Source organism: Centropristis striata, chromosome 4 (assembly GCF_030273125.1).
Source record: "Centropristis striata isolate RG_2023a ecotype Rhode Island chromosome 4, C.striata_1.0, whole genome shotgun sequence".
In the NCBI taxonomy this organism is placed as follows: Eukaryota; Metazoa; Chordata; class Actinopteri; order Perciformes; family Serranidae; genus Centropristis; species Centropristis striata.
This window is the reverse complement of record NC_081520.1, coordinates 10,128,638-10,153,286: the sequence shown is the minus strand read 5'-3', so window position 1 is coordinate 10,153,286 and position 24,649 is coordinate 10,128,638. Positions and strand designations below refer to the sequence as shown.

The following is a 24,649-nucleotide window of genomic DNA, read 5'->3' as shown; positions in this document are numbered from 1 at the left end:
GCATATTATTATTTTAGTGACTGATGTCAAGATTGTACTAAAAAATAACTTTTGTAAGGTTTGTACTATCCGCTTTTAAAAGAAATCTTAAAACCCATTTTTATTCACTGGCTTTTAACTCATCATGACCCTTTGCTCTGTTTTTATTTGTTCTTTGTGGGGGTTTTTTAATTAAGATTAATTTTAAAATTGAGATTCATTTAAAAACACACTTTTATTTACTGGTTTTTACCCAGCATGAGACTCGCTTTGTTTTAGTTGTTTTTGCTTGTTCTCTGTTTTTATTGTTGGTCGGTCCTGCCATGTACAGCACTTTGTATCAGTTAACGCTGTCTTAAAGGGCTCTATAAATAAAGTTGATTTTGATTTGATTTGTAAGGTTTTGTAGATTATTAAAATGCTCTTAAATGCATAAAAAAAGAAGTTGATTTTTGAAGATGATAGTCTTTATATCGATGTCAGTCGAAAAAATGTGGACTGTATAGAAACGGAATGATCATTAAATTTTATTGAAAATAATGTTATTTCTAGATTATGCTTGTCACTATGACATAGACTGAGCCAAAAAGGATTCTGTTAATTCTCTTTTCAGTCAATAATTCTTGCCCCACACATCACACAGCTGTGTTTCTGCATCAACATGTGTATCTGACTGACCTGAACGAGGTCTCTCGCTATGAGCTCAGTCTCCGTGGACGGGATCAGGTCATCCAGAACCTCCCACCTCTCCCCGAGGCGGAACTCCATGATATATCGGTCGATGGGTGAGGAGTGGTTGGCTGGAGGGAGCCATGTGAGGAGGACACCGTGCTGCGTGCGGTTGGCTGTGAGGCACCGTGGTGGAGTAAGAAGCACCAGTGGTTCTGGGGTACCCAGAGGAGAGCCTGCGGACCAGAAACGTTGCGCATAAAAGTTAACATAGAGGAAAGTAATTCAGACGTGACCCAGATAAAAAAGGAAAAAAAAAGAAAAACATCCAGAATGATCCTTTGCATTGAAATACACCAAGCACTAAAGACAAAGTACAGCTGAGTGGGGCAGGAAATTAATTTTCTTTTAATTTCAATTCTGATTTTGGCTTCCAACGATAATGAACACTATAATCGAGATAAAACAACCATTGTGCTTATTCTCGCACCCATGCTCTCATTATGTCTTGTATATATATTATAATTATTATTATTAATAATTATTATTCTTTTAACATTTATTTGTTTTTGTAAATTGAAATTTTTACATTTTTTGCGTAAATCCACTATTAAACAGAAAAATGTTTTGCAAAATAAGTCAATGAATAATCTCAATATTGATCAAAGTAATTGTTATTATGCTTTTATGCCATAGTCAAGCAGTCCTACAGTTGATGGTAATAAGAATGCACTTTTTTTGCACGTATTTAGTCTTTAAAAAATAACTTTTTTTATTGCAATTCATCCTGAGGCAGCCATGAATCTCTACACCAAATAGGGCAATCTTTCAGATAGTTATCAAGACATTTAATTTAAAATCAGAATTGTCAACTTCAGGATAAGTAGAAACTTTGACTCGTTGGTGGAGCAAGAGGTAAAGTCAGGGAATCGCTGAGATCAGCAGGAATCATCCTCTGGGAACTATGAATGTCTATGCAAAATTTCATGGTACTCCAGCCAACAGTTTGTTGAGATATGTCAGTCAAGGTGGTGGAGTAACAGACTGACAAACCCCCAGCATGACTGCACTAAATGAGTTTTACAAAGCACAATGGTTGCTTGAAATATGTTGTATGCCTTCAGAGAGCAGAGTGGTTTAGTTCCCTGAATATATAACCTCACAAGAGCTCCACTCGACCTCAGATTGAATACTGTGAGAGCTTTTGAAGAGTCTCCCCTCTATAACCCCGATGGCTGAATGAAGGCTGACAATGCTTCATGTGTGGTTACCTTTGAATATTACCTCATGGAAAAAATCTTTGAGAGCTGACACAGTTTTTCTAACTACACTAAAAAACCCACTAAATATATCTATAAAAAAAAAAAATAGATACACACTACTCATAGATATGCATGGAGAAAAAGAATAGTCTGCTGAGGAGTAGAAAAATGGAAATATAATGTAAGAATTGAAAGCTAAATTGATTTATTGCATGTCAAAAGTGACAGACACTCAAACCATCCTATCTGTGGTTTGTTAACAAAACAACATAACAAACCACAATAATGCAAAAACAATACAGCGCATTTATCCTGGTTTTCTGAGAGGAAAGAACAGAAGATACTGTATGATACAGTAATAATTAATGATTTCTTTTTAAACCTAAATCTAGGTCTTAAAAACAGTTTTCCTTTCTGACAAAGCTAAGAAAACCTTTAGAAAAAAATAATATTACATATATGAGAAAAATAATGCTGTGTACACAAAACACACTGTACATTAAAAACCAAAGCCTCCTGCCATTCATCTGCTGGTTGCTATCAGAGTGTGTGAACTAGGTCAGAACTTTGCAAGCCTCATTTAGCCTTTGTTGAATGAAGGTAAGCTTTCCAACTCATTGTTTGTTGGCACAGGGTAGCAGACTCTGGGTTTGTACTGTACAGAACAAAGTCAGTATTGTGAGGATGTTCCTGTCATCAAGTCTTTGAGGGGAAAACTCAGTGGTTTTTTATAATTGAGATCTTTATATTTTTATCAGTAAACAGGTCAGTTAATGTATCGATTTCCATAGTTAAGGAAATGCGATACAGCCTGATTTGTAAGTGAGTCTTCAGGGATTTATTTGTATGTATAGATGCTGTTTCTTACTCAATGCACACACACACACACACACACACACAGAGGACTCTGGGTGTGACCGTGTCCGTGCATGCTTTTATTCAACACCTTCACTTCTTTGTCCTTCCCACTGTATGGTGGAAAATCCAGCAGTGCACTTTTCACCCTTCATGCTTTCTCTTTTCTTTTCTTTTTTTTTGCTGAGACATTGATTTTAAATACCATACACCTTTAATTCAGTTTCAGTTCAGGTGGCAACACACAAAGACTGAATACTGGCAGCGTGCCCTTGAGGCATGAGTTGGATTACAACAAATGGGATGTAAAAAAAAAAAAAAAAGAAAAGAGAGAGAGAGAGAGAGAGAGAGAGAGAGAGAGTTGTAAATCTACATTTCTAATAATAAAAAAATTCAACCCTGATTCCAAAAAAAGTAGCGATTATGTGTAAAAACTTGAATTTGAATTCAGAATTAAGAGTGTGTGTATACAAATTATTTATTTTATCAGTTTGAAAAATATATAAAATAGTGTCTTTGTCAGTTATCAGTTGAATATATGTCACAAAAATTGCCTTGTACATTTCTAAACATAAATTTGTTAACAGCAGCGACATTCAGCTGACTCACTGACATCTTTCTCACGGCAAACATGTTGACTTGTCAAACACAGGTGGAACTAATAACATTAATAATGACTCTGGTATTGTGCATGCAGGCTCATTGGCACGCCTAAATGGAACAGCGCCATCATTACTGTCATTAGTTACACCTCCGCTTCTTCGGCTGTGACAGTTAAAAGTGTTTGCAGAGACAATTATCTGTTGCATTACTCAGCACATTAAATTGTATCTACTGTTTGAAGAATATCAGCCAGTCCCAACTCCTTGTAATTTTAACTTCAGTGCATTTTAATGGTTTCCTGACATGGTGTGCATTCACTCGCATTTTTTTCACTCAGGTTTGGTGTCAGAGCAGTGGTTAAAGACCTGAAATATATGGTATCTATATATCATATGGGTATACAGTTAGCCTCTTAAAATTCACATGCCTGGGTAGGAGTGGATCAAAAAGCAAAGACTCTAAGCTTAAAATGCATAAGACGTTTCATTTGAAAGGTAAAATGTCCCAGTTTCTGTTAATGTGCTAAACTACATAATTGCAAACATAGTGTTCATGCACTAATCTTCCAAAAATTATGTCAAATTACCTTGTTAGAGATTATTTATAATACTAATATTAATATTTGCAGCTTTACTCCATAAAGCTGTTTCAATTATTGTATTATTTTTGATTGGCACTCTTTAACATGTCTTTAACCCATTGACGCCTGGAAAGCGGATACGTCATTTTGTAGTATTTGTATAAGCTCTCAAATACCTTTTTGAATTTCATTTCTATCTGCTACAGAGGCTGAAAAATCTATTATTTAGTAGAAGAGTTGGCACTTTTTTTTCCAGAATTTTCCAGAATTTCCAGAAAATTAGAGACTTATTTTAAAATCGCCCAGCAATTTTTCAGGCCTCAATGGGTTAAGGGAGATTTTAAACTGTACCTAACTAAAATGTTGATTACATTATATTTGTTTTATCCAAGAAACATGCAGATGAGGTGAAAGTACTGTTTCTGCCCTGAAAAGCATTTCTAGTTATTTCCTCCAGGCTCCACCAAGAAGGTAGGGCAAACCCTCTCATTCATTCTGACTGCAGTGTAATAATTTATAGTTTTTTGTTGTTGATAATCACCCTGACATAATAAGTGAGGGGGTTAAGAGCAGGATTTGGAATTGAAGGGGACATGTCAGCTCTGTCCCCAGTAGAGATGAAACCCTTATATACATTAATTTAAACATCACTAGAGGGCAGTATGTGATGATAGGCATCTCATTATATTCTAAAATAAATAGTGCAACTCAGTGGGTTGATTCTGAACCTTGATTAAGAACCCACCTGCAGTGTTGACTGTCACAACTTCGCTGAATGGACCCGTGCCCAGTTTGTTCTGAGCCAACACACTGAACTGGTACTCTGTCCCAGGCTCCAGCCCTGGCACCACCAACCAGGTCTGAGCACCAGAAACTGGCATCGAATGCCAGTCATGAGGACCGAAGTCTGTTCTCTTTGACCTGAGAACAGAAATGACACAGAAAAACAGAGATTATATGTGATTTTACAGCCTGAATAATGAAGTGGTGAAGTCTCCATGTGGTGTTGTTCACTAGGTGGGTGCTGAAAAAAGATTTTCAAGTTACAAAGTTTAAAAAAAAAATATTTAGTATTAAAGCACTTTAATTTAAATAATTTCCCATTCGGATGTATCTATTGTTTAAAATAATTTGGTATTGTTTTATATGTTTTGATAAATATGTTTTATTATGTTTTTAAATATAATTATTTTATCACCCATATAGTTTATTTTCATTTGCATTCTTGTTGTTTATTTGTACTATTTTATTATCATCTTTAAAGCATATTATTTTATTTGAATATATCATGTCCAAAATAAGATATAAAAATAATATTTGACTGATCTATTGAAAAATGTAAAAAAGAAACTAATAATTCTAGTAATTCTACTAGAAAATCTAACTAGTAATTCAGTACCTTCACTGTATAAAACGTTTGTCTCTATCCTTCATAATAACTGACTATAAGTATTTTACTTTTCACTTTTATCACATAATGCAGCTGCCATATAAAGTATATACTCTTACTTGCAGTCTGCATACATTTGGGACATTCTACGAACATTGCACCTTAAACTTTGACCTCTCATATCCAGAAAGGCATGCCGGTTTGCATACTGTAAAAGGCGACCAGATGTCTTCAGACATCGTGGGTTTTTTTGCATTCTGCATTTCACATTCTATGTAAAAAGACATACTAAACCTATTTCTGTCATACTGAACAGTGTTGTAGTATCAGTATTAGAATGCACAGATAGTCTGCAACTAGAATAAAATGCCTGCATGAGCACAAAAAGGACCAATAACCATGTGAAATGTATAGTTTGGTATTGTCTGAAACAAGTACAACTGACCAGTTAGCCTCACACTGAAAAGGGAACATTTTGTTCTTTTTGGTTCCTTGCCAGAAGAAAGTGTAAAGCCAATTCCTGAAATGCGAGTATTTGATGAAGTTTGATTTTCCACTTTAAACACTGACGACTAGTGAACCTTTAAGACTACTCAAAGGATCCAAGTCACTCTAAACTAAGCGTCTTAACGTCTTAATCTTAAATGCACTTGATTTATATTTACTTATTGTAAACTGCAATTTTATTTTATTTTAAAAATGGGGCAAACCAACACTTTACCTCATTAGACTTACAAGCTTCTGTCAGCGATCACTGTTATTTTGTTGTGTGTGTATTGTGTTGGGCTCTACAATGTATTAAGCATATAATTACTTCTTACCAAGATAATTACAGGGCTTACACTTAAATTTATAGTTTCAACTTCACATGGAACGTTATTCCACATATGAAGACTGCATCAGTACATCTGGGAATGTCTCGTTGTCACACATGATTTGCCTCAAGAAATTTAAAATGTTTTTTGTACACTTGGTTAGTGCTTCAATAGTTCATGCAGCTTGGGCCCTATATACAAGCATCAGAACATAAAGCATCGTCTAAATTACCTAAATATTGCTGTGATGTAGCTCTGCTGTTGTTATTTATCACAATAGAGAGTATATATATATATATATATATAGATACAATATATCACAAGTGAACTCTTGACCATAGCCTCACTGTTTTTTCATTCAGGGATGCAGTAAAAAAATTCAAATGCCCCCTTTTATTTATTTTAAAGATATTTTTATTTATTTATATATATATATATATATATATATATATATATATATATATATATATTGCAAAAATGAAAATTCCCTTTCATATTGTGAATCATATCGCAAGTTCAATATCAGTCAAACATAATTGTAATTAGATACTATTTCCATATATACATATAACAACACATCATAATCTATGTGTTGATATACCATGTGTCATTAATCTGAACATGCAAAGTAACTAAAGTTCTCAAATAAATCTAGTGAAGTAAAAACTGTAATATTTGCCACTGATTGTGGTACAGTTAAGTATAAAGAAGCAGAAAACACAAGTACTCATGTCAAGTACCTCAAACTTGTATCCACCACTGGCAAACACGTCTCTTCTGAGTACTATAAGCTGCATGTTCATGTGTGCTGCTGAGTGAGACGCTCCTGCAGTTACTTTCCCAACACACACCATGAATTATGCACATGCACGTCTACTGAACACCCCGAGAAATATGCTGTCAAAACAATTCTGCGTCGGATTGAATTTCTGACATATTTTATCATCATCATCACTGAAGGCAGGAGAAGAAGAAAATGTATGTCAAACCCGGCCCTCAACCTCCAGGTAATGTTTCTACATATGCACACTGCTGCCATTGACTTGAAAGTTTAATAAGAGCACTCACACTGGACCGTACCACACAGAGAACGTCTGTTCGAAGCCGCCGTCATATCCTGGTTCCCAGGACACATTAGCAGAGGTTGTTGAGGGCAATACATGGATATTGCCAGGAGCGTGTGGGCTGGTGCCTGAGAGACCGACAGACAGAGGGAATATATTAAAAGAGCATATATAACTGCTTGCAATTATCATTTAATATCACTTGCAGTAATGAAACTAAAGATATCCTAGAGATATAGCATTTTATTCACATTTAAAGTTCATCCTACTGATTGAGCTCGAGTCTAGGTCAAAAAGAGAAGCATTTTCTTGTGGTTTTCACCCCCAAACTGCTGTGCTGCATCCTGTATCCGCCCGCCCTCTCTGTAATAATGTGAAGCTGGCTGAGGTGGTGACCAGTGTGAGGTCAAGTTCAAGAGCAGCAGCGCTGTCTGCAGCTCTGCTCATCCCACCCACGTAACAGCTGTGCCGTGTGGCCCGAAGCCAGTTACTTCTCACTGGGATAAAAGAGAGACCTGAGCGTGGTCTAAGGAGCACAGCTGTCTCCGGTGCCCCGCGACACCTGTCAGCTGAGAGGCGGTCACACGGAGGCAGGCGGAGCACTGCCAGCTGTGCCAGAGTAGAACCACTCCTCAGGCACTGGGGCAATGGGCCACTGGGGCAGACTGACTGACTCGCTCACGTGTCAAAGACCAGCAGGCGGTACATAAACAGACCTAAAGGAAAAGTTCTACATTCTGAGAAACAGGTTTATTCACTTTCTTGTCAGGTTTGATGAAAAGTATCTATATCAGGGGTGTCAAACTCTGGCCCGCAGTGTAATTTTATTTGGCCCGCAAGGCAATACCAAATTATTATATTATTATTGTACTATAAAAGCTGACCCGCCGGTATTATACGGCGCATTTACAGCTAATACTAGATTTATTATTGTTATTTTATTTTTAAATGTATTAACCTGTTGAAAAACTTTATTTTGATATTTAAATCAGAAGGATGCAAATAGAAAAGAGGCATACAATTTTTATTACATTTTTATTTAATAAATTAATGACATTGATGTGTTTTTTATTTGAAATTTGATTTTGCATGTCTGCACTATTTAGTTATATATTGTATGTTTATAAGCGTTGCTGGTTCCATATTTAATGTTAAAGCAAAATATGTTTGGTATATATTAAAAGGTTTATTTGTTCAATTAAAGTTTTAAATTTTGGCCCATTGTGTATTTGAGTTTGACACCCCTGATCTATATGGTAAATATTAAGCTATAGCCCGAAGACGGTCAGCTTAGTAAAAAGTTGGAACACAACTGTCATAACTAGTTTTCGGACCAACACGCTCGTCATTGTCACGCTAAGCACCCATGTTATTTAAGTAACAAATGTAAAGTTGTTACTATCTACAGGGCATATGAGATACTCTAATAAGATTTGTCAACAAAGGAGGTATACACCTGGTAAGTGAAATGCCTTAAACCTGCATGCTTTGTAATGGCCAGCAGGGGCGACACCACCGGTTGTAAAAAGAGATCTAATTGCATTAATGTCAAAAAACAAGCCTACTTTTGATTTGATTTATGCCTCAGTTAACATTCTCATAAATATTTTATGGCCTCTATTGCTAGTTTCAAGTCAACTCAATACAGCGTGGTGTTCATTTTATAAATGATGTTCACATTTACAGTAAAATAGATGATAAAGCCAGGTATCCTTGAGCTAATCTTTTTTACCTTTGGACAGAGCCAGGCTAGCTGTTTCTCCCCGTTTCCAATCTTTATGCTGAGCTAAGCTATCTGGCTGCAGCTTTATATTCAGCCCACGAACACAAGTGGTATCAATCTTGTCATCAAACTCCAAGCAAGAAAGTGATTAAGCATATATTCCCAAAAAGGCAAACTATTTCCACAACACCTAAAGTCATTCAATATACTGTAAGATCTTGTTTTTAAGGAATTTTAAAGTCAAAAACAGACCTCTTTTCTGTGCAACTATTAAATAAAATTGGGCCCTTATTTTACAGTCATACATATGAACCATATGCTGTATATAAATCCATCTTTCTAAGATATAAGGGTTGAAAATTTGGTCAATACCAGGTACATTTTAGGTGTTTTTGTTACTTTAAAGGCCTGGAATATAATCTTAAAAATAAGAAGGGAAGAGCATGTGTGAACAGTGCGTGAAAAGAATAAACCATGCCCCAAAAACACTAATTCTGTACCTCTCATTGCTATGCATACGTATATTTTACATAAGTCATTTGGCATAATAATATCTCAACAAGACTGATTTACAACTTTAACTTTTAAAAATGGCTGCTACGGTTTGTATGATTGGTATTAAAGATGACTTTCTATGATGAACCACAACCTTTTATTTATCTGAGTGAATAACAATGCAATCTTTGTGCATCTGGACCTTCACAGCCCTGTTTAAACTTCATAACCCTGCTTGCCTTTGTGGAGACTTCAGTCACTTTATCTAAGAGTGAAAAGATGTCCTTGGTCCACGGACTCAACAGACAAAGGGCTGTAGTGGCAGTGTTTTAGCAGAGGGGTGGATAACACACTGTAGTCACACATTCAGGCTTTTAAATTAACTGTATAAAGCTATTACAGATAAGATCTGATGAAATTTTAATGATGCCCAAGGGGAAATTGGGCAGAGGCGAGGTGTTTGAGGAATGAGGGTCTTATCATGCAAATCACTCAAACTGCACACAGCAAAGTGGGATCACAATGAACTCAAAATAACTAGCAAAGGTCAGTTGGTTGAGGAAATTGAGCAAGCTCTGGTGAGCTGAGAGCACTGTGTGGACTTTTCTGTACCGATGACTAGGATACGCGTGCTGGCAGTGATGCTTGTGACCACATTGGTGGCTACACACTCCCATTCTCCGTGGTCCTCCTTGCTGAGAGACAGAAACTGTAGGCTGCCACTGGGTAGGATGTTGTGCTTACTCTTGCTTGGCTTCCCCACCTTCAATGGACACGGAAATGACACGGTTGGGAAGTGGAACAAACAACATTTCAGCACATAAAACTGATTTAGTAGGATATTTGTGATATGTGTGTTGTGCACCTTTCTCCAGGTGATGGATGGTATATCAGGGTCTCCAGAAGCAGCACAGGGGATAACTAGTTCTCTCCCAGCCTCCTGACGGTACTCCCCCCCAGGCCTCACATTAAAGTAAGGGGGATCCTGGAGAAAACACACAACCACCAGACCCATAATGCAGTCTTCTGTACGCTAAAACATGCAGCAGACAAAACCAAACATGAGCAGTGACGTACCTTTAGCACCAAAGTGGCAGGGGGGGACATGCCCATGGTACCCAGGGCGTTGTAAGGCACACAGGTGTAGGTGCCCAGGGAGTCTTCTGTGGCCTCCGCCACCCGGATACTTCCATCTGGCATCATGCTCCAACCGGGGTACTACAAGACAAGGGGGCATCTGAAACGCCTGATTCAGGGTTTTTTTTCCTGAAGTTAATGTTTATTTAACAGCAGTACAACCGGTGGTGGAAAAAGTATTCCCTGACTTGAGTAAAAGTACTAATACCACACTGCGAAAATACTCCACTACTACTTACTAAAGTAAAAGTACAAAAGTATCAGAATCAAAAGTACAGTTCAAAAATAAAATTACCTATTATGCAGAATGGCCCCACTCAGATTGTTATATATATAATTTAAATATATTATTTGATAATTTGTATTTATATATTTATTTAACCAGCGTTTTTAATTTTGGAAAGAAGGCTCATTTTAACAATTTCATAAACTGTTATGACGTTCAATTTTTAAAAATTATCTAATTGCTTTAAATTGATCATGACCTGAAAAGTAACTAAAGCTGGCAGCTTAATGTAGTGGAGTAAAAAGTACAATATTTTCCTCAGAATTTTATGTTACATAAAATGTAATACTCAAGAAAAGTACAAGTACCATCAAAATTGTACTTAAGTACAGTACTTGAGTAAATATGTAAATAGAGCGACAGAAGAGCTAGATACTTTATCTACTTGACACTTGGCTTGAAAATGAATGAATGAATATTTATACTGACAGGATAATGCTGAAATTATGCAAATAAATTGACGAAAACACATAAATCCAGTGAATGAATATGTGATGCTGGACTGAAGAACATGTAAAAGATTGGGAAATAGAGTGCACACACTAAACAATTTAACTTCTATTTAGTTGCTAACAACTCAAAAACATCTGTTCCTAAATAAGATCTTGGGAGGAACATTTGACCTTTCTCACCCACGGCAACTTAAATGTAAAAATGTGGCAGTAAATGTAGGAAACCGAGGCAGACTTACCTTCTCCACTCTAAGAGGATATCCGTCTTTCTCCCACTTCACTGATGTCACAGGTGGGTTGGCGTCCACCGGGCAGCGGATGATGCCTGGCAGTTTCCGTGGGACGTAGATGACAGGTGGCATGTTGATCACTCGGGCAGGGTCTGCACATAAAGGAAAGATCAATGTTAGCAATGCTGCGTACATTATTAGTTTCGTTTGATGTAACCTAATGTGTAAAGAAATGGATAGATGGTGCATTGCTTGATGCAGACCAGGGCTCATATTTATCAAGCCTCTTAGAGAAATACTGTTGTTCCTACTTTCAGGACTAGAAGTAAAGGCATTTTATGTGTGCTCCAAATGTGTCCTTACCTTCTGGGAGCATTGAGATGTTTTACATTAGCCCACTTCGGATCGTGAAAATACAGCTGTGCAGCAATGACGATCTGTCATCAAACTCAATGATAATGGGCTATGTCATCTGCATAATGAAGGATATTTCAATTGAATTACAAAAATAAAATTTGAATATATAGTCTCTAGACATTTTTTTAAAAATTCACTTCCAATCATAGCAGAGCTAGAATATTTCAGAGATTTGTCCATATTCTTATTGTGCATTTCCCGAAACTGGTTGACGTTACCGAAAAAAAAAAAAAATCTTCGGTTGTAGGGAACATAAAAAATGTAGTTGAAAGGAGAATTAGTGGAAGAGAAGATCAGGAAACCGCATTGCTACACAAGCTACCAATTACTTCACACTAGAAGCTGAACTACAGGAGGGGTGTAAGTCATGAATTTCCTTACCACAAATAATGCTGCTATCTGTCGCTGCCAGATTCAGCAGCATTACTGGGCTCCACCTTCAGTAATTTTCATGTTTTTAGTTTAATTGCTCTTTCTTTATGTGTATTTTCCCACAAATCTAATCAAATTTAGAACTAGAAATCAAGATTTTTGGATCTAAAAGTATTAATCTTTTCCTCTATTAACAAACACACTTTTTCTTTTAAATAAAGGGGTTTAATCTGACAGCATTTTTATAAACAAATCTGGCTTTTGTATTATCTCACCCCAACTAGAAGAGTTAAGAAAAAATATTTACCTGACCATTCGACCTACGAATAACTTTACACAAAGTTCAAGTGTGGTTGTAGCTGTCTGACGAATGCCATTGCCTTCACTACGGTCAGGATGAAAGAAAAAGGGGGTGGGGGCAGTCACATGGGGTTCAATTACAGTAGAAAAGCAATGGTAAAATAATAATAATAAAAAAAACATTCCTTTCCTTTAATGGCCCCATTTATAGCTTGTAGTTTCGACCAAAAAATGGCAAAAAAAGTAATTTAACTCATCGAATCACTACACAAATATAAATGCAGTTGAACTACCAGCAAGCTACTGCAAGATGTAATTAAACTGTGAGGTCAATTACATGTAGTTCACTACTCCCCAACACTGGTAACAGTCAGCCGGAGAGTTTTAAACATCATTGTTACTTGCATGCAGCTTCTGCAAGATGCTGCAGGATTATAGTCTTTAAAAGGTTGTGGTGGTTTGGTGTGGACATGGCTCATAGGATCATTTAATGGAGCTGACTACTTTTAAAATTCAAATACATGGTCGCCCATAAAGTTGGAATAATTTTGTTTTCAGACACATCCTCTTTTAATTGTGGTTTCATTTTCATTGTGATATGTTTGGAAGGGATTGATAAATAAAGTTTTGAAAAGATACACTTTGTCAATAATAAATCACATTGTCACAATAATTTTATGGTAAAAAATATTTTATTCCAACTTTATGGGCGACTGTGTATATACTACATCCATTCTTTAAGTCAGGTGAGTGGCTTTATGGTGTTTACTTGTTGTCTAAGTAAGTTTGTAAATATTGATGTTTCCATGAATTTTGTCATCATATTTTTGCATTTTAGAAGAAGTTGTTTGTCACAATAAACCGGTATTCGGGACAATAACTGATATATAAAAGATGAAAATGTTTAAGGTTTAAAATATTAATATGATGATATAGTATAAACAATCCACTGCCTCTTAAATAATTTCTGTTTCTTTCCATTCTTGCTTTCTGTCAATTTTTTTGGCATTCATTTGCCAAAAAGAGACAAAACACATTAGATATAAATCATTATTATTATTGTCTATTAATACTATTTATAATATTATTATGTATTTACTTTAATGTATGTAATATATTTGATATTGTAATAATATCAATATTGTAAATTGTGACAGCCTTTAAAAAGTAGTGCTATTTTCTGCATTTTAATCTGTCTTTATATATATATATATATATATATACACATATATATATAGCTCTGAGTGTGGTACCACAGTGACGTCACACTCTCCTCAGAGTCTCCTTGCTGTGAGTAACTGCAGGACTCTTAATAAATTACTCTCAAGTCCTACTCTGAGTATTTTTAGTGCTCGGTTAAGCTTAGCTCCTGGGAGTGATTCTGAGATGTTATAGATTTTAAAAAATACAGACCCAGAGTTTGTTTTGCATGAAGCATCCAGGACGCTGGTTAAATTCTGGCCGGTGTATTTGAGGCCAGTGATGAAATCAGTGGCTGCAGTGCCAGTGAATCCCCCGGCTCTCCCTCATACTGTAGCACAGTAATCAATGACCGGCGGCAAGTTGGGAGCAAATTAGCTCAACACACAAGGGCTTGACGAGGAAACGTCAGATGGCCAGGAGTGACTGTCTCTCATCAGTCAGAGCTGATGAACAGGAAGGTCACGCTTTCATTTTTTAAGGGGAACCAGATTTAAAAGAGGAGGGGGAAAAATGGAGTCTGAGGACGAGCCTGTCTCCATCTTTGAGCACAGGAATGAGGCTGGAGTCGGGATGGATGATAATTGTATCATTAAAATCCACTCAAAATATGAAAATGGTGGAAAAAGGCTCAGTCAAAACACGCTGTGTGACTCTCTGTTAGTCTGACCTTGAAATTCAAGAAGGTTACTTTGCATTACAGTGGTAGAGCAGCGCTGCCAAATACTAGAGCAGCCTCCATACTGCTGCTGCTGCTCCCTTCTCCTCCTCGCACGGCTCCCCGCCCCTCCCCCATCCACTTTGTTGCCACGGTAACACTCACACTGAACAGTCAGGTAGGCTGATGCCGAGGGCGAGATACCGAGGCTGTTGCTCGGACTGCAGGTGTATTTCCCAGCATCCTCCGGCTTGACCCGGAAGATGATAAGGGTGCCGTCGATGAGAATGCGCACTCGGAGCTTCAGATCACTGCAAGGAGACACACACACACACACACACACACAGACACAGACACAGACACACACCGTGTTACTGAAACACACTAGCAGGACAGGGCACACATCTATTCTTTCTTTTGCTGAGTTGCATCGATGTGCCATAAGAGAGCAGCAGAGAGTCAAACAGCAGCTCTCCGAGGAAGAACACAGAGTACAGAGCAAGAGATTTCAAATAAATCTGCTAATTGCCATAATCGCCAAATGGTACAGCCTTCATGTTTTCCCCCCTGACACCATTTAAAATTAAACACAGTAATGATGGAGCACATATTCAGATTTTTAAAAGAAAACATTTTTTAATTGAGCTTCTTTCCTTTATCATGCAGCAGAGCTAAATAAAATGGTACCACTTTTAGCATGACCCCCTTTTATTAAGGGTTTATTAAGGCTTCATTAATCAATTTCAGGCCATTAATAAGAATAATCTTTGTGTTGCCAGGTTGTAAAACTACACTTTGAGTGACTGGACAATAAGAATAACCAAAATCCATTTATTTAGCATTGATTAATAGATTACCAACATTTGCAACTGCATTATTAACAAAGAGATACGTTTCACAACTTGAACATCCAACTGTTGTTTTTATTAATGGCTTTGTTAGTGATTTGCTGGGTATTATTAAAGCCAAAGGTTACAACACAAGATAAAATAAGATAATGTCATGTGCTACCTCCATGTCTTTAGTGCTGTATTAAAAAAAAAATATCATTACTATGAGATAAGATATGAAAAGAAAAGAGATTCTTAATCTTAAAAGCCAATCACACCAATCATTATTTTAAAGAAGGTTTGCAGTGATTTTGTTGTGATCAAAAGAATACAAATAGTTTCTCTTTTTCTAGATCTTGGGCCACATAATGCTCATTTTCAGATTGCTGATACTTATATTTTGTGTTTCTACTAAAACCCTCTGTCTCTTTAAGCCCTGCTCCCAATCTGCTCTGATTGGTCGGCACGTTTTTCCTGTCTGTGCTCTCAGCGTTTCCTTAAAGTCACAATTCTGAATATGGACTATGTGCATATCTCTGTGGATCAAGCATCTTGTATTTATATAATAGTACCTAGAACTGCCTAAATTTTTCTAGGTCTAAATAAAAATTTGATCAAATGCAGGTATCGTTTAACTAGATAAGTTTCATTACTATCTGGTTTTGAATTATTTTGATTGATAGGGTATCATGTATGGATAACCAGCCCCAATTAAATGTAATATACACACATTATACATGAATGCTATATATACACTACCACTCAAAAGTTTTGGTTCACTTAGAAATGTCCTATGAAATATCTATATATATTGTCGGCAACCATCACTCCTGTGTTCCAGTGGCACATTGTGTTAATCCATGTTTATAGTGTTGAAAGGCTCATTGATCATTAAAACACCTGAGCATTATGTTAGCGCAGCTGAAAACTGTTTTGTGCTGACTTGAGAAGCAATAAAATGACCCTTCCTCAGGCTGGTTGAATATCTAGAGGTAAAGCTGGAGATTTGTACAGGTTAAAATTATTATTTCTACCCTTGTCAATGTCTTTACTATATTTTCGATTCATTTTGTAAATCATTTAATGAATAAAAGTTTGTTTAATGGAAAACAACGCAGACATTTTCTGGGTGACCCCATACTTTTGAGAAGTAGTGTATGTACAAGAAATGGAAGAAAATACCATGATAAAGCATATAATATAACAATATAATACATATAATATAACTCACATATGTTACTACTTCATAAAAGACTACTACTCTGATAGTTATACCTTATATTAGGGTTGTCAAAAGTATCGATACTCAAAAAAGTATCTATACTAAAAGGTTGTATCCGGATACAATACTCATTTTCAAAAGTATCAAGTATCTGAAGCTTGTTATCATAGTTGCAGTTTCTTTTTGCACAACTGTTTTTTTTATTATAAATATTTAACCTGTGGTTCTGTTAATTTTTACATGTTGCATTTTTCTTGTTAATAAAAATATTTCTGTTTATATACAGAATACAATACAATACTTTGTTTTTATCCTTGTGGTATCGAAAATGGTATCGAGTATCAAATATTTTCCTGAGTATCGGTATCGAGTTAAAAATCTTAGTATCGTGACAACCCTACCTTATATACCTTCTTATCTGTCCTAACCTGCAAAACTAAGAAAACAAACCAAGATTGACGCCATGAAAGCTGTTTAAAATTAGATAGGACACTTCAGTGCACTTCCTCTGTGGAAGTCCTTCACACTCTTGTTTTCACTGCCAGTCAAACTCCCGTTCACTTGTTCTTCCTTCCCACTTGTTCTGTCTGTCACTTGTTCCCTGTAAAGCCCTCTCAGGCTCTAAAGACCTGCTCTGCGGAGCCCGCGGAGGTCCTGGCTACGCTTCAGAGCATCACTGCATGAGAGGCATATGATGACACAAGGGCTGAGTCATGTGATATTGTCATCAGAGCGCACTAACTCGCCCGTCCAGACAGACCCCCGCCAGGCGCACTCTTATTGCCTCTGGGGCCGCAGTAGGACAGGACACCAGCACACACACACACACAGATATATCGACACACGCATTCAATATACAGCACAGGGACACACAATGTCACTCACATCACAAAAGCTTTAGGATAAAAGCGGCCTGTGTGGTGTGATTTAAACGCCTCTGAGTGAGAGGCCTTTAAGTCTTAACCTCACCCAAGTGCTTAACTAAGTTTTCCCTGCAGCTACAGTACAGAAGTGAACTTGATCATAACTTTACTTCTTGAAGTAGACGTTGTCCTCCTCCCAGAACCAGGTGTAGGTCAGGTTTCCGGGATATGCCTCCGCTTGGCAGGTGAAGAGTGCATTCTGGGATATGTTTACAGTGACGTTTTCTGGTGGAGAGACGATGTATGGAGGCCCTGAGAGAAGCACAAACAAGTTTCAGTTAGCTGTCGTTTGCTGGTTTAACCCTTTAAATCAGCAGCAATGCCTGATTTTTGGTACGCTTTAAAAAGTTGCATATTTACACATTAAACAAACATGAAACAACATTCACTGAGACTTGTATTTCAAGTCACCTGCTGAATGAAAATCCAATATTGACTCTGTTTTTGGCGCTTTTTTTGGTCTCCATGAACTCCTGAGGGAAACATTTACCTCTTTCGAATCTAAATGCTCCACTATGTTCGCCAGGTAGTTGCTAACTGTGTCTGTGTGTCTTTTGTTTTTGGGTAGGTAGTATACAGTGACATTTTAAAGCTTTTATCATGAAAACAGATACTGGTTACCTCTCAAAAAGGCTAAATACTGAACAAATAAATACTGAAAATTTCCTAGGAGTTGAGGGAAAATGCAGAATCTGGTATTAATTGTCTGAGAGACCCTGTTAACATTACACATTGTCATCTGAGCAAATGTTATTATATAACAATATTTAAAAATGAAATTATATATATTTATGTGCTGTATTTTTTTAATGAATGGCCTTTACAGTCTGCATAGATTTGTCTTTTATGAAGTGAATTTAAAAAAAACCTTTTTATTTACATATCTGTTTTTATGGGCATTTTTACAATAACAATAAATATATAAAATTTACATAAAATGTAAGCACAAAACATCAAAACAATTGATACATAGAATAAAACTAGACGGACACTTAGAGTGCAGATCTTTGCCAAGACCATGCCCAATATCACAATGTTAACGAAAATGAAAAATAATTTTTGAGTTCTTCCTTGGCCTGTTTCATCTTTCCACCAAATTTCATGTAAATTGGAACGATAGTTTTTCTGTAATTCTGATAACAAACGAACAAACTGAACGAACTGAAAGCCTAACGTCCTCCTCCTAACAGTCATGTGAAAAAACAAAAAATGTCAAATTATAAGCAGTGCATTTCTTCATTAAACTACCTGCACTTCTGGTTCTCTTCAGTCTGAATGTACCCTTTGTGCAGAAGTTGCACGCCTCCTTTTATCAGAGTTTAGCAACCATCACATCTACAAGTATAACCCTGGATTAACCTCATCACTTTATAAAAAACAATGACAAAAAAACGCATCATGAAAATTAAACTAAAATAATAATTTTAACAAATCTACAATGGAGTTGCATTAGATTTTAACGTAGTGGTGACTGACTTAAACTGAGTGCTATAGAGCAGCTATTCTCAACCTTGGGGTCCCGACCCCAATTGGGGTCGCGAGATGATTTCTGGTGGTCGTCAAGTCATTTTGGAAGTCAGCTCTGTCCCCACTGTGTTAAAGTGTTCATGTGTTTTAGTCTTTTTGGTCATTTTGTGTCTTTTTTGGTCATTTTGTGTCTTTTTTGGGTCATTTTGTGTCTTTTTTTATTATTTTGTGGTCAATTTGTGCCTTATTTTGGTCATTTTGTGTATTTTTTTGGTCATTTTGTGTCATTTTTGGTCATTTTGTGTCGTTTTTTGTCATTTCGTGTCTTTTTTTAGTCATTTTGTGTCTTTCTTTGGTCATTTTGTTTCTTTTTTGGGTGATCTGAACTGTGCGTGTGAGATTGTGTTCAGTGAGCGGGGGTCGCGGACAACATGAATGTAAAATTGGGGGTCGCGACTCAAAAAGGTTGAGAACTACTGCTATAGAGGACAGTAAACTACTGCTAAAGGGATACAAAGAATTATTACTGGAGCATATACAGGGCCACTCTGTCTCCACTTTAGGATTGTGGACATTTTCTTTTCAGGAACAGAGTGAGAAAGAGCACACACTATGTATTATTTACACTATATCACCACCGTGTGATGTAAAATACAGTGAGCAGGCAGATGCTGTAACCTTAATAGTAGTGAGTGCTGGAGCTTATGCATGCTTCACATTGTAACCTTTTCATCCCCCGAGGTGCTCGAGGTTTGCTCTCAACTCTCAATAAAACAGCAGAAGCCATGAAAGGTAAGCTGTCTTTTATGAGTGGGCCCAGATACAAGCCTCCTGGTTATTTTCCTGTCAGCGTGCACGACTTTTAATGCATCAGGTGGGACTGCTGACGGCGCTGCGCGGCTGTCTCACACAACAATTAAAAACAGATCACAGGAGTGATTATCATGACTCCTCAGATATCTGTTTGTTATTGCTGTGAGTCATAATCATACCCCGCATTTTATTCCACGGCGCTTTTCCTGCCAAATATTCTACCAACTCCAGCGCAAATATTTTATTTTTGTGGCTTTCTTATTTTATCTCACTGTGGATTTTTACCATGTTAGTGAAGCGTTTCAAACACTGATAAAAGGTTTTATGAGGTGAAACGTGACACCATCAGCAGTGTAGCATATCATACACTGTGGAAAAAGTTTAATCAAATCAAGTAGCCCTACAAATGCATCTAGCTTTATTGGTTTTGATATTTAAAAGTCTATTACACTCATTTTATCCTGCTTAGTCTACATTTAGCAATTGACATCAAACTAAAGGAGAAACCCAGTTACATTAATTTTGGGCTCATATTTTCAACCTGTTTAACAATGTATAGAAACGAGCTAGCCTTCCTAACAGAGACTCATATACAGTACAATCAGCTTTGATGGTGGTACTTTCCCCTTGTTTTCAATGATGCCGCAACACGACAATGCTTAATAATTTGAAATAAAGGAAAAATCTTCATTAGTATCTTAGGCAAGAAACTTTTTAAATTAAAAAAATACATTACAGCAGAAACCATTTTTATTAATAAAAATAAAATATTATATAATACCTAATATAATAGGAGAAATAAATAAAATAAAAACATAAAAAATACATTTGACTTTTTTATTTTTTTGTAATTTATTTTTTTGTAATATATAAAGAACAGAAGTTGAACATTTTGAAGAAAATTAGTTTTTATTTTTTAGTAGCTGTGCAAAATAGACCAAACAAGTGTATTTTTATCATCCCAGTCGAAACATAATAGACATTATTTAGCTGTTTATCAACCTTTTTCTTAAAATACTGCACTGGACTTTTTTTCTCTCCTGATATTATAACTTTATTCTCCAAATAATGTTTTTTTGTTCTTCTTGTGTCAGTACAAATTACTTAAATCACAATAATTTTCATGTTTTTTTGTATAATGAAAATATTCTTATTGCTTTACAACACTGACAACAATGGTCAAATACACCAGGAAATAATATGTGAAGACAGTTTACAAATGTAATGTATCTTTTATTACAATAGGTTTGGTCATCTCATAAAAAAAACCTTTTAGATTTTAATTGCATGACTCTTTTATAGCCTGTTTGACAGTGTCAGTGACTTCCTATATGCAGAAGATGAATGTACAGGTAGTATTGATTCGACATGACGGAGGCCTCTGACATGAAAAACAAGAAGTCCACATGGAACCAGCACTGCTGCAGCATGACCGTAGTATTAGCGGCTCAAATGGAGGCCTGCAGACTTAATGCAGTTGCATCACACGCACCACTGGTTACACTATCCACCGGGCTGCAACGCAATGATTTTTTAATGCGTGTTTGCAGTGAGCGTGCACATGCATTTACTATACAGTGAACAAAGGGGAGAGTATTTCCTCTGCTACTGTTTGCACCTACAGAAGTCGGGCATTAAAAATAGACCTTATGCTAACTCGACCATAAAAGCGAGATGCTCAGTTGCTTGTTAAATACACACTGTTAACTCCCTGCTGTATCAGGAGACTGAGAGAGAGAGAGAGAGAGAGAGAGAGAGAGAGAGAGAGAGAGACTGGAGGCTGGTATCACAACCATCTATCTGATCTGTGTCTAGCAGAGAGCCTAGTTAATGGACCGGAGACAGACAGTGACGCTCTCACAGACAGATCCTGTTGTACACACATGGCTGTGCACAAGAGCATGCACACACACACACACACACACACACACACACACACACACACACACACACGCCCCAGACTGAGCTATTGACTGACTGATACAGACTCAGAAGGTATGTTACATACATCAGTACACCGGAGAGTTGCATGGCTCTGCTTTTATATGCTGCTACAGTAAATGCCTTCCAGTATAAATAATAAAACTACTTTAGCGATGCAAATGCAATATTAGGCCCGAGGTAGAGACCAAGAAACATGTTTTTCATTTTTTAAATCTGGCGATGCGTGCAGATACATTTGTGAACAACTCCTATTTCATGGATAGAGTACCTTGAACCAGCAGACGGGTAGTGTGGAGCACCTCTCCCTGGTCACTGTAGGCTCGGCAGGTGTACGCCCCTCTGTCATCTCTGGTGATGCCAAGGATGGTCAGACTGCCATCATGCACCTGGCAACATGCAGGAGGAACAGAGATTACTGGATGATTTCAATGATTCAATAAGCAGCGAGTTTCAGGTTGTCAAAGACCGTAATGGAGGAAATATTTAGTTCACTGATAGAAAATGAATCATCAACAATTTTTGGTCAATTGAAAAATCATTTAAATTCTTCTTTTTTTATAAGCAGAACTGTTGAAACACTGATTCCAGCTTCTAAAATATAAATATTTGCTTGTTTTCTTGGATACACTATACAATATGACATTGGACTCTGAAACTAGTGTGTTGTGGATATTTTTTTACATTTTATTACATTGTATAGGCTATAAACGAACAATCCATTAATTAATCTGATCAACTGATAATGGAAATGATTGTTGGTTGCAACCGTTACTCAGATCATTTACTTTACCAAGTAAAAGTACTAATACCACATTGTATGTTGAAAAGATACCTTAATATCTCTGTTGGTTCTAGTGAAGCTGCTTTTAATTAAACATATTTTATAGGTATTTTATTTTATAGGTCTGCACCCAATGATTATTTTCATTATTAGCTGATATTTTTTCTTTCAGGTAATGGTTCACTCTGCAAATTGTCAGAAAATAAAAATAGTCATCTTCTAATTGTTTTTTGCAACATTTTGTTTATTATTCAATGAATTACAATTAATTAATTCAAATGCAATTATTATTAAATATGATTTAAAAAAGGAGAGGCGGCAAATGCTCACATTATTGCATGAAAAATGAAAAAACATGTAATCAAAATAAGAGCATTTTTATAAATTTTCTGTTGGTGTACTAATTGATCAGTTGACAAATCATGTATACACTGCTAGTTTTATCTAAAACAATGTTTTGTACGTAAAATCTGAATATAGTGGAGTAGAAAGAACAATATTTCCCTCTGACATGTAGTGGAAGCAAAGTGGCATAAAAAAGTTCAAATTTGTACTTTCTTAAATGGACTTTCTTAAACTCCACCACTGACCAACAGCCCCTACTCTTACGTTAGTATGTTTGTGGTGAGAAAGAAAACAAATTAAACACTTAAAGCCGTGAATGTGTCATGCTTTAATTAACTCCAGGTCTGATTCCTGCATGTTGTATCCTTGGAAACGTCCAACTCCATGTTGCTGCGCGTCCCCGTGTGCAGCCACTGATGAGAACCAATAAGTGGTGAAGAAACACATTAACCAAACCTAATAGAAAAACCCTCATAAATTATGCAACAGGTTGCGAGAGGCTCTGTCCATTCAAGTCACACACAGCTGTAGTCTGTCCATTCATGCAGCTGAGGGGGAATCTGCTACGCCTGCAGAATTATTCCTATTCATCTGTCTTTCAAAGGTTTTATAGCCCAAAGATGTGGCTAGTAGATCAACAAGAGCAACATTAACTTCTGTCAGTCTGTTGGCAAACTGTGTAATCATGATCACAGGATAACACTTTGTGCATCACTGCTGTGTCACATACAACACGTGTGGCGTGCTGAGAGAGCGTAAACTAAACACTGATGTGTTGTGAAGCATCGATTTTAGGCTCTGAAAGCAGTTTGTATTGATTTTAAAAAAAGTTGAAAGTGATTAAAATTGATTTAAAATTTTCTTTATTTTAATTACAAGCTTGCAGTGAATACTGTCGTGCTGATTTGGCATGTTTTCTTTTCCTTCACATATCAGTAAGTTTTACTGAGCTGCTCTCATTTCAGGCACATGTTTGCCTTAATAATAAATATGTTTTCATTCCAGTTGACCCTTGTATAGAATTCATAACTGTAGAACTGTAAAGGTAAATCGTGGCTTGCAAGCTCACAAGCTTCCTCCACTTTCTTCAACAATTACGTCATGTACCAAGTAGTACTTTGCTTTTGCTTGCAGGCCACGGATCACAAAGAGTACAATAATGATTATCCTGCATAAAGACTAAGCTTCCTGGCCAACCACTGCATTGCTCTTTAGTTGTTTTATGGCAAAATACTGCAAAGCCTGCAAGCTATTCACAGCCTAATTCGCATAAATGTAAATTTTTTCAACCCTTTTTTCCTCATTGCTGGTAGGTCCCACATCGCCTGGAATCCCACAATGCTTTGCAAAGCAATTTGCCCATGTCCTATGGGATGGGGGCAAACTTCACATTGCATTGCACTAGTGGGGGTCTTATCTTTCATATGCATGGTTTGCCTCAAAAGATTTTAAGGGATAGATTTTTTTTTTTTTCAAAGAAGTCTGGTTGCTTTGAAAATAGCATTGTGGGACATTACGGCTTCAGTGTTACAGTCAAGGCAAAGCAGTGAAAAAAAATCAAAATATAGCAAAAACTTGAATTGATACTGATTTTCTTTAAAATATATTTTCCTGCTGCCCCCTACCACAGCAGTGCATTGCTTCTGTGCCAATACTCCTGCCCTTTTCTCCAAACTGGTGGCTGACGACCACCACTACTGTAGGTAACACACCGACTATGGATAAGCACCTCATACAACCCCACTTCAAAAAAATCCGAACTGTCCCTTTAATGTACCATCTGTACAGATGTTAGCTGTGAGAGCTCACTAGAGACTCCAGTTCTTTCCGTTCTCTT

General features: G+C 36.7%; 1 protein-coding gene across 2 annotated transcripts in view; it reads right to left on the bottom strand.

Moving 5' to 3' along the window:
- igsf9ba (immunoglobulin superfamily, member 9Ba) overlaps positions 1-24,649 on the bottom strand; it is an 81,970-nt gene that overhangs the window by 12,884 nt on the left and 44,437 nt on the right. For both annotated transcript variants that reach the window (XM_059330939.1, XM_059330940.1), the window contains exons 5-14: positions 21,955-22,072; positions 17,573-17,714; positions 14,653-14,798; positions 11,550-11,692; positions 10,513-10,653; positions 10,301-10,420; positions 10,048-10,198; positions 7,222-7,345; positions 4,694-4,869; positions 658-884 (exon numbers count right to left, since the gene is read on the bottom strand). In XM_059330939.1, coding sequence (XP_059186922.1) covers positions 658-884; positions 4,694-4,869; positions 7,222-7,345; positions 10,048-10,198; positions 10,301-10,420; positions 10,513-10,653; positions 11,550-11,692; positions 14,653-14,798; positions 17,573-17,714; positions 21,955-22,072 — 1,488 coding nt within the window. The remainder of the gene's footprint in view (positions 1-657; positions 885-4,693; positions 4,870-7,221; positions 7,346-10,047; positions 10,199-10,300; positions 10,421-10,512; positions 10,654-11,549; positions 11,693-14,652; positions 14,799-17,572; positions 17,715-21,954; positions 22,073-24,649) is intronic.